General features: G+C 38.3%; 1 protein-coding gene across 1 annotated transcript; it reads left to right on the top strand.

Moving 5' to 3' along the window:
* Positions 1–1,499: 1,499 nt before the first annotated feature.
* LOC114306395 (transcription factor MYB20) lies at positions 1,500–4,564 on the top strand. Its single transcript, XM_028251618.2, has 3 exons — positions 1,500–1,879; positions 2,746–2,875; positions 3,656–4,564. The coding sequence occupies exons 1-3, from the start codon at positions 1,747–1,749 to the stop codon at positions 4,386–4,388; spliced, it is 996 nt and encodes a 331-aa protein (XP_028107419.2). The 5' UTR covers positions 1,500–1,746; the 3' UTR covers positions 4,389–4,564.
* Positions 4,565–11,365: the final 6,801 nt, after the last annotated feature.

Here is an 11,365-nt window from a genome sequence, read left to right as displayed (position 1 = left end):
CAATTTAATATTTGTTTAAAATATAAATTGTTTCTTGTGGTTTGAAAAATTATAAATATTTCCTATCAGAATTTTTTATTTAATAGAATTAATTGAAAAAGTGAAATTTCTAACTGTTCACCTATATAATAATAAAATTATCTGAATTATTAATTGAAATAAAATTTTAACATTATTAAAAATTATTAATTAACTTGATGATTTATTAATAAAAGGACCTATTTGTTATGCAATTAGAAATTTTAGGAGGCATAATGTAATTTCTAGAACCATAAGGGATAATTTATAATTTAAATAAATCTCAGGAATTATGTTTGTAATTTACCTTTATTTTTATGATTTTGGATGTGATTTACTATTGGAAATTTTTACAAAGCTAGAAAAAATAATTTAAAAAATAGTCAAAAAAATAAATTATATAATATATATTTAAAGTTATTGTATGCTTATAATTAATTTAGTTCACACATAATTTATTTTTAATTACATTTTTTTTTTTTTAGCAAGACTACTAGTCTACTAGTGCATAATAAAATATAAAATTAATCATATATACAATTTGGGTCATACGTGTGAGATGGTGGTAAAAATAATTTACATATTCTTTATATGATTGATTTTATATTTTGTTGTCTATAAATTATTATTATTATTTTTGGAAAATATTTAAGATTTAATAAAATTCTTACAATTGTACCAACAACGATGTTATATCATATGTATCGATTTTTTTATTTATTACATATCTAATGATATAAGATTTAACTCCTTTATTATATTATTGTGAATTAATTTATCAGTCTAAAAATGTGATTTTAGCATTTTTTTTTTTTTTTTTTTTTTTTTTTTGTGTGTGTGTCATGCATAGGTGTGAGGGTGGTGTGACACCCCAAATTCTGAGATGCTTGAAATTCAAGGTAATAGTGGGAGCGGATGAGGTGGCGCTTTCTGATTGTGATATGGCACGTGTGGGACGCGCTGTCTTCATGAAAAACGTGTAAGGTCAAAATTAAAATAGACCAGCCGTGTCCTGGTGGACTCTGGAGGTTGGCATTGATTTATGATTTCGGATAATTAAAAATCTTGTGATGTTTAGTTATTATTTATTGTTGTGTTATTGTAATATTGGTTGTAATATTATTTGATTATGATTGAAATTTTATTTTTTTTGTTAAATCTTATATGGTATTTGATTATAATTTTTTTTAATTATATGACTTTTATAGGATTTAATTATGAAATTTGTAGTAATTCAACTCACAAATTGCATGCCATAGCATTACACGATTAGAATATCAAAATAATGATCTTTTTCATATCTTTTTTAATTATCAACTAACGCATTTACACATTTATATTCATAAATTCCTCCATAATTATGTGATATAAAAGTTGAGTCTACCATCATTAAATATATAATAAATTAAAATTAATATATATCTTGATTAGTAGAATTATAAAAACTTTTTAAAACTTGCAAACATTTTTCAATATATATATGTGTGTGTGTGTGTGAAGATGGAGATGTTAGTCTGCCCAATTCTCTCTACATATTTTTCTCTCTACAAAAGTCTCTCTTCTCTTTTTTCCTCCTCTCGTCTCTGCTCTCTGTCTTCTGTGTAGCTTCATTGAGCTGAATTGGGTCGTTGTGAGTTTGTTTGTTCATATATATATATATATATAGAGAGAGAGAGAGAGAGAGAGAGAGAGTTTTGTAACTGTTTAGAGAAGTAGTGAAGGAAGAAGATGGGGAGACAACCATGCTGTGAGAAAGTAGGGTTGAAGAAGGGGCCATGGACAGCTGAAGAGGACAAGAAGCTCATTAACTTCATCCTCACCAATGGCCAATGCTGCTGGAGATCTCTCCCGAAACTTGCAGGTCTCCCATCCTCATCCCCATCTTACCCATATTCTATTCTATTCTATTACCAACATTTATATATATATATATATATATATAGAGAGAGAGAGAGAGAGAGAGTTTAGAAATCATTTAATTTCTTGTCTGTCAAAAATATCAGCTTGGGATGAATAGGAGAGAATGAGGACATGGAGGGAACATTCTGTTGCTTCCTTGGACTTGAAAGCTCAAACTGAATGAGACAGCACACATGACATAACTTCGCGCAGTGAAAAAACACCGGACTTTTCGAATCAGCCGCTCATCAGGCTCGAATCAATCCCTAGGATTCCCATCCTTCTCCCTCTCCTGGACAAAAAATGTATATATATATATATAAAAACTAAATTTTGTATTTTCTTTTTAACTTTTTTCTTAGGAGGGATTGATACTTTATTTTTTATTTAAAAAAAAGGTTGTCTAGGAAAGCTAGCTAGCAAGTTAATTAACAATAATTACAGAAGGCATATACTAGAAAAGGTGCCTACAAGATAATCTTTAAGGAAAGAGAAAAGTTAGGCATTATAAAAATTTTCTCATGAAAATGATTATGAAAGAGTTATGATTCTTGGATTACCTTAATTAGTGTGTGACCTTTTATTCTAAGTATAGTCTAAGAGTCACAAAACTTTCATGATTATTTTCATGAAAGATTTTTTATGATACCTAATATTGCTGTTAAGAAAAACCTTGTAATGATACAGAAGATTTCAGGCTTCTTTAATGCAAAAAGGAGAGAGAAACTAGTTATCTTCTTACTTCTTTTATGTTTTTTTGTTCTTTTTTTGTTTTTTTGCCTTCATTTGAGAGAATAGTTATATATATTGGGGTATGGTTAATTGCAGGATTGTTAAGGTGTGGAAAGAGTTGTAGGCTGAGGTGGACAAACTATCTTAGGCCAGACCTGAAGAGGGGTCTCTTATCAGAATATGAAGAGACGATGGTTATTGATCTCCATGCTCAACTTGGAAACAGGTTTTTATATTAACACACACACACTCTCTCTCTCTCTCTCTCTCTACCAATTCCCTTAAAAATATTCTTCTTTTGTCTCCACCTTGTCTTCCCTTTTGCTTCTTCTTCTTCTCTTTCTAATTAATGAATGGCTCAATGTCTGTTGCATTATGTCACTGATTGATAATTCATTAAAGGACTTTCTATTGTATAATTTTCCTTCAAGGAATGCCTCAAATGGCAGACAAAGAACTACACAAGGAATAAATCCTCTTTGTTTATTTTTTTTTAAGGAATATATATATATATATATATATATGCACACACAGCTCTCCTCTCTGTCAATGATAAGCAACAGTTTAAAATTACTTTCACTGATTAGTTTTCCAAATAAAGTAAAGGGTAAATCTGTCCCATAACTTTTTTAAGAAAATTCTTTTCAGGCAACTTGCTCACTGGTTAAAAAAAAAAAAAAAAAAAAAAAAAAAAAAAAAAAAAAAAAAAAAAAAAAACTTGCTCACTGGTTAAAACTCATGTTAAGGTTGTAGGTTGGAACATACCATGACTACTTTGGGGTAACTTTGTACAATTTATGCCAAAATCAAGTTTTTACCAAATCTATTCCTCTCAACCCCATCCGAAATACACCCCAAAATTTTCTTTGCATATTCATATGAATCATACTCTAATAGTAGGTGTGTCAAGAAATGCTTTTGGTATGTTTGGAAGGACTCTACTTTTTCTTGGACCATTGTAGTGGTGGCCATTAAAAGCTTATAAATTCATTTGATTTTTTTGCAGATGGTCCAAGATTGCTTCTCATCTCCCTGGAAGAACTGATAATGAGATCAAAAACCACTGGAATACCCACATCAAGAAAAAACTGAGAAAGATGGGGATAGATCCTCTCACCCACAAGCCACTTCCTACTACTCCAACTCATGATCATCAATTCCAACAACAACCACACGATCAACAACAGGAACAATCACTACCAGAGCCAGTGCCATCTCTATCTGAAGTGGGTCAAAACAAGGAAATAGAGACGATATTATTTGAGTCATCCATTACTGACACTGAGGCCAAAGAGGAAGGCCCATTTAACTCTATGGAAGTCAATAATGGCTTTTCCACAGATGAAGTCCCACTGATTGAACCCCATGAAATTAATCTTGTACCTTGTGTTCCCTCAGTCCCACTGATTGAACCCCATGATATTAACCTTGTACCTTGTGTTCCATCATCATCATCACCATCATCATCATCAACAATAACCTCTTCATCATCATCATCATCATCATCATCATCATCTTCTTCTTCTTCTTCTTCCTCCCACTTTTCTTCATCCAACATATTGGAGGAATTGGAGTTGCCAACTTTTGAATGGGGCATGGGTTTCTGGGATGATGACTTTAGCAATGCTTTGGATTTGTTGATCAGTGGTGCTGATAACTGGAATGCAACTGTTGAACCTCTTCCCCCTCCCACTCCCACCCAGTACCCAACAAGAATGGTTCTTGATCAAGAATCTTAGAGCTCTTGTGATTTGTAAACTTCTTGTCTTGGGCTTCTTTGTAATTTGCTTGTCAAGGAGCTAGGTAAAAAGTCCAACCATTGTATTTGTTACCCTTTTTTTTTTTTTTTTTAAAATGTAAATTTGTCCCTTCTCTCTCTTCTCAAAGAATAAATTGACATGAAGAATGGTATTCATATGGGTTATAGCTTTCTATGTACACCAATATTCACGCCTCGTTTGGCATGTAAAGGTTTTAGTTTAAAAATTAAAAAATTATTAAAAAAATTAAAAAATCTATAACATATATCAAAAGTTGAAGATTTTTTTTTTGTTTATTTTTTGCACATCTTTTTTTAAAAAATTAAAAATTCATTCCAAATATAATAATTTTTTTATCTCATATTTTAACTAAAAAATCAAAAATTACTAAAATAACTTGTTCCCAAATAAGACCTCAGTGTCTCTTTTCTTCTTTTTTCATGCAATCTAATGTAATTATAAGGGGAGTTAGGTTTTGGGGCAAGCAATTAATTGGTGGAAACAAACAGCTAAATGATTTTAGGTGAATTTTTTTTTGATCGGCAAAAAGAACTTTATTGATGGAATAAACAAGTACCAAGTACAGAGCCAATTACATCAATAAAGAAAAGGGAAAATGCAAAAGCATCAGAATGAGCTAAATCATCCCAACGAGATTGGCACCATCTAGCTCAACCTATCATTTGCTAGCACCCCTTTAGTTGGTGAGAGACCAACAAGAAAGAGGACCACCCAACACGATCATTGGCATACACTGAACTAAATACACTCTCAACTACACACCCTAGCATGCTTACACCTCCTCAGTCAAATCTTCAAAATCTGGCTACTCAATCCTGAGATCACAGACACCTGGCAGTGACCATGGCTGTTTGATGCTGCCTTCCCACACAGACTTCAAAGAAGGGACACTATGTACTCTCTGGGAACTGGGGCTTGGCTTACTTTCTGCAGAGGCAAGAACATCCATAGAACACCAGCAAGAGCAGAACTAGTGCCAAAGCAGCCCCAAACTGATCAGTCTGCACAAACCATCAGGGCAATCAGATCAGAATGCACCACTCAAACAGATCAGAATCTGTTTTATCCAGCAGTCCAGTAGCAAGCAAACCAGTAGCAACAGCACAGCAGAGTTAAAGCTCATCCAGCAAACAAACCACCATCTTGTTACATACCAGCAGGGCAACCAGCATCATAACTCCTGTTTTTTGGGCACTACAGCAATCCAGAAGTATACCCAGCAGACCAAATAGAACAAGCCAGCTCCACTGAACGAGCCAACTCCTCTGCAATCCAGAAGTATGACAGAGCAGCACTGTTAAGCATAACAGGCCAGAAGTATACCAATGCTTCCCACAACCCATAGCTAGCACAGAGCACACCAGCAGCATAACTCCTGTATTTTGGGCACTACAGCAATCCAGAAGTATACCCAGCAGACCAAATAGAACAAGCCAACTCCTCTGTCATACTTCTGGATCAACTTCAGCCACACAAATCAGAACCAAACTCCCACCAGAGCTCCAGCAACCCAGCAGTGCATCCTTCTACTAACTGCAGAATGAGGATTATTTAATTTCTTGGGTGATTACAGGACTGCAGCCAAACAGACACTAAAGCAAAACAGAAACTTCAGCTGGGCATACTTCAGGATAGAACCAAAGCACCTCTACTGATCTGAACCATACTGACCTCAACCTTTTACTGCTTTGACCTCAACCTACTACTGCTTTGAACCTTACTGCCATCTGATCTGGTAGAGGTTGGACACTAAATCATGGACTGAATACTCCACCTTCAAGTGCCATTTGGACCACAAAGCTACCTGCACCTTCACTTGTTCGCAAAGAGCATGTATATTAGGAATGGCATCCTTAAATAAGCATTGGTTTCTCAACCTCCAAACTGACCATAAAACTACAGAGGGAATAATCTTCCAAACTTTGAGTACCCAGGACTTGAGACTATGTCTGCCCCCATTCCACCACTGCACCAGACCTTCTATAGAACCTGGAATTGCCCATGACTGATCCCACCACTCAACCATGTGAGACCAGCACTTCCATACCAAAGGGCACATCAGGAGCACATGTTCAACAGTTTCCACCTCTGCTTGGCAAAAAACACACAAGTTACTAGCACCCAAATGAGCAGCCCCAATTCTTTGAAGGAAGGATGAAGTTTTAACTCTGCCACGCCAAGCCATCCAACAAAAAAATTGCATCTTTGGAGGGGCCAAACTCTCCCATACCCCTGCTGGGACTACTAAATTATTCCCACTAGCTGCAGCCCTCCATCTCCATACAGAGGCAACAGTGAACTGACCCGACTTCTCTGCTAACCATGAACATGAGTCCTCAACCCCATCTCTGAGCCTAGGAGTGAATAACAGCATACCTACCAGCCTCTGCAGCTCCTCTTCCTCCCAAGCTAGTAGGGGCCTTCTGAATTGAAGCTGCCACCTACCTGAGGCACCAATCTTTGCACACATCTGCTGTAGGGTATCCTCCTTCTCTATAGATAAACTAAACAGCCTAGAAAATTCAGCCTTCAGCCCTCTGCCCTCTAACCATAGATCATACCAAAACTTTATCCTCCTCCCATTGCCAACAACTATTTGAACCTGTTCTCCAAAAAATTCTCTCAATTGCTGATTAACCGACGAAAGTTGGGAAATATCTTTCCAAACCAGTGAGACCCCTGCTGGATGATACAATACAGGAGACCATCCCCCACCACTTTTACCGTACCTAGAGCAAATTACATCTTTCCACAAAGCTGTATCCTCACTACCATACCTCCACCACCACTTTAGCAACAAGCACTCGTTGACGACACCTAAGTCCCTTATGCCCAAGCCACCTTGATTCTTACCTTTCGTAACCTCCCTCCACTTAACCATGTGCACCTTCCTGCTGGTTGCGGAACTACCCCAGAGAAAGTTTGCTTGAATCTTAGATATAGCCTTTACTATCCCCTTAGGCATTTTAAAGATTGACAAGAAGTATAGAGGTAAATTAGACAAGGCCGATTTGATCAAAGTCAATCTACCTGCAAACGACAACAATCTCCTTTTCCAAGAAGATAGTTTCTTCTGAAATTTCACCACCACAGGATCCCAAGTGCTCTTCCTTCTAGGATTTGCTCCGAGAGGCAAGCCTAAAAAATTAATTGGCAATTTATTAGGCAGACAGTTGAGCACCTTTGCGAACTCCTTGGTCTGATCTTCAGTAAAACCCACCCCGCAAACCACACTTTTGTGGAAATTAATCCTTAATCCAGAGATCACCTCAAAACACCTCAAAACTCTTTTAAAATTGATGACATCTTCCATGCCTCCTTCACAAAAAATGATGGTGTCGTCAGCAAATTGAAGATGAGATATGCCCATCGGATTAGACCCTACTGATGCTCCCCTAAATAAGCCCTTCTCAATAGCCCTACCCAACAAAAGATTAAGGGCTTCAGCCGCTATAATGAACAAAAAGGGATATAGAGGGTCACCTTGCCTTAATCCCTTCTGTGGTTGAAACTCCTCCGATGGTGAACCATTAACTAATACAGACACCATGGTTGTTGTAACACAAGTTTTCATCCACCTAATCCACCTCGCCCCAAAACCAAAATTCCCCAACATAGATAACAAAAAATCCCAACTTAACGAATCATAAGCTTTTTCGAAATCCAACTTCAAGATAATTCCCTTCCTCCTACCTCTGTGCCACCCATCTACTACTTCATTGGCGATCAACACTCCATCCAATATATGTCTACCACTAACAAACGCTGACTGCACCTCACTAATCACCGTTGGGAGAACCAGCTTTATTCTTTTAGACAACACCTTGGCCAAAATCTTGTATATGGAACTGACCAAGCTAATAGGTCTATAATCACCTAACCCTGAAGGACTATGCCTTTTAGGGATAAGAACCATGAAGGAGCTATTGATCCCATATGATAGCTTAGCATTAGTGTGAAATTCATGAAACAGTTGAACAATCTCACTTTTCATAATGGACCAACATTTTTTAATGCAAGCCAAATTAAAACCATCAGGACCGGGGGCCTTGTTCCCATCACAATCTTGAATAGCTACCCAAATCTCATCTTCCGTGAATTCTGCCTCCAATTTAGCTGCTGCCTCTGAGTTAATAACATTAAAAGGGCACGAAAGCTTTGGCCTCGCAGACCAACACTCCTTAAACTGCTTGCTAAAGTACCTCACCACAGCCTGTTTAATCTGAGCAGGTTCCTCCAAACACTCCCCTTCCACACACACTGAGTCCAACAAGTTCTTTCTTTGTCTACTGCAAGCCATAATGTGGAAAAACCTAGTGTTCTTATCTCCATTTTGGGCCCAGAGCACCCTGGACTTTTGATGCCACAACCTTGCCTTATCTCTACATAACTTCCACACCAGACTTCTAACTTCTCTTCTACTTCTCATACCTGCATCATCCAGAGACCCAGACTCTGCCTGCAAATCCCACTCATGTAACTCCTCCTCAGCAGACTTTAATAGAGCGTCAATATTTCCAAACACCTCCTTATCCATATCCTTAGATGGGATCTTAAATCCCTTAGTTTCCTCATGAGTCTAAACCCAGCCCAACCTGACACCTGATTATTTTCCCAAGTCTGTTTGACTGCAGGCATAAATGAAGGGTGAGCTAACCATGGATTTAAGAACTTGAATGGTTTGGGTCCCCAATCCCTTTCATCTTCCTTCAATAGAATATGGCAATGATCTGATACTGTTCTAGGTAAACCCCATTGCTTAAAGGAGAATGTATCTAACCACCTAGAATCCAGTAGAAATCTATCAATCCTACTCCATCTCTCCCCTTCCACTGCATTGCACCATGTGAACTGCCTACCTATCATAGGTAAATCTGATAGTTCCAATTTGTTAATAAACTCATTAAAATCCTTCATCCCCCTCTCCCGCCTAGAGCACCCTCTCCTCTCACTAATGAATCTGATTTCATTGAAATCCCCCCCCCCCACACACCAAGGGTTTGGATAATGGGGAAAAACATCAATCAAGACCTCCCAAAACTTTCTCCTAGCTACACCTTCATTTGGGGCATGAACATTGACTATGGTACACATAAAAGAAGGGCTAGATATACCTGATAGAAGAACGAAATTCTTACTGCAACAGCAGTCAGTAAGCTTAAAAACCTCTGGCCTCCAGATGCTCAAAAGACCACCGGCATAACCTTCCGAATCCACTCCCATAAACTCCATCTCTTCATAAGGCCATATAGACTTCACAAAACTAGCATCCACCGAACTTCTCTTAGATTCTTGCAATAATAAAACATCCACATTTCGCTCCCTCACCAGCTGCTTTATTTTCTCCCTTTTTTCTAATCTACGCAGCCCTCTAACATTCCAAGATAAAATATGCATGGATAAACTGAATTATCACCCTTTTTTCCCCAAGATACATTCTGCTATCTTCTATTTGCCTCACCTGCAAGTCTTTCCACATCGTTTTCCTCAAGCTCCACTATTTTGTTCACAACGTCTTGCTCTCTACCTTGGTACTGCAGCCCCAGAATTGCTCCCACCTTCAAAGTTGACTTTGCTTCTTCAATTAAATTCCTTCTACTACACCTCGATTGATTTTGGGATGATGACAAAGAGGAAGCTACAGCTGCTGCCGTGGGTCTGAAAATGGCACCTCTTTGGAACCCAAAACTGCCTAGTGCTCCCCTTTGTTTGTTGACAAAGCCTTTTTTGCGATTGTTGAATGTTGCTTTCTCTGCAACCTCCTGGACTTTACTGCTTGCAACACCAGATTTATCTAAATTATTCTGTATGGACTGAAACACATTGGGCTTAAACCTGGGCTGGGCCTCACTCTCTTCCACTGTCAGCCTCTCCCTGTTGTCTAATCCACTGGGCAAAGGCCCAACATGCAACCCTTCAAGTACTACTTCAAGATTAATTTTTGATGTGCCTTCCTCAGGCCCACACATCTCTGTACAAGGCCCAGAAGAGCCGAGAACCCCGTTTGAAATTTGAAAATTTTTCATCATAACCTGTTGTGAGTTGACAACTTGAACCAGACCTTCCTCATTGGAACATGCACCTACGTTAGCATGCCCCATGCCTCCCTATAACACACCTTCTGCTTCTGCATGTTGACCTTCATCATCCTTGTTCACCATATCTGGTCCCTCTATTTCTGTCTCCAGCACCCTGCTCTCCTCCGCGGATCTTCCCCCCGTTACCTCCTCCCTTGGTACAGGAACTTTCTGGACATACCTCCTACAATCTCCATTTCCGGATAGTTGGTCCACCTCCTCATTAACTTGGGATGGAGGGAAACCAGTAGCATTACCCCGACTATAACTTAAACTCGGACATAAACAGCGAGGTAATTCCTCGCAGACCCTTACTGGATACAGAGTTCCTTTACATTCCAAATGAACCATCGAATTAATCATCTTCATACACCTCGTTACTACTCGGACTCGGCCTTGCTGAAAAGATTGAGGGTTATTAACATCCTCCTCAAGTTGGACCATCGTCCCCCAATGATTAGCTATGCTGCGAAAGGTAGTGACACTCCAAAGATTAATTGGAATGCCGAAACAACACAACCAAACGCACCTCTCCTGCTCCACGTAGTGCCCTTCCCCCCATTCTTTAACTGAATCACACCACTCCTGTCCCCACGCACTCAGCTTGACCTTCCCTTCCTTCATTTGTTGAACTGAGCTAAAGGTTAACACTACTAATCTACCTCCACACTCCCTTGCAATCACATCCTTCATCCCCCTTTTATACAACTCTGCTCTAAACTCCTTGAAAGCGAAAAAATTGCGCATTGTCACCACTAAGCTTTCATAACCCAACCCATTACCTTCCTCGAATGTTTTGATCACCACCTCCTCCCTTTCACTAGCTCCACCATTAACCAATACTTCGGCATATGATTT

This window comes from Camellia sinensis, chromosome 4 (genome assembly GCF_055761805.1).
Source record: "Camellia sinensis isolate YWXY chromosome 4, ASM5576180v1, whole genome shotgun sequence".
In the NCBI taxonomy this organism is placed as follows: domain Eukaryota; kingdom Viridiplantae; phylum Streptophyta; class Magnoliopsida; order Ericales; family Theaceae; genus Camellia; species Camellia sinensis.
Note: the sequence above shows the minus strand (reverse complement) of the source record. Positions and strands in the feature narration are given on the sequence as shown.

Bases quoted from the DNA above. Each gene is read 5' to 3' on its own strand.
- LOC114306395 (XM_028251618.2), top strand. From the start codon at position 1,747: ATGGGGAGACAACCATGCTGTGAGAAAGTAGGGTTGAAGAAGGGGCCA. The intron at 1,880-2,745 runs GTCTCCCATCCT...GGTTAATTGCAG, and splicing joins ATCTCTCCCGAAACTTGCAG to GATTGTTAAGGTGTGGAAAG. The intron at 2,876-3,655 runs GTTTTTATATTA...ATTTTTTTGCAG, and splicing joins CATGCTCAACTTGGAAACAG to ATGGTCCAAGATTGCTTCTC.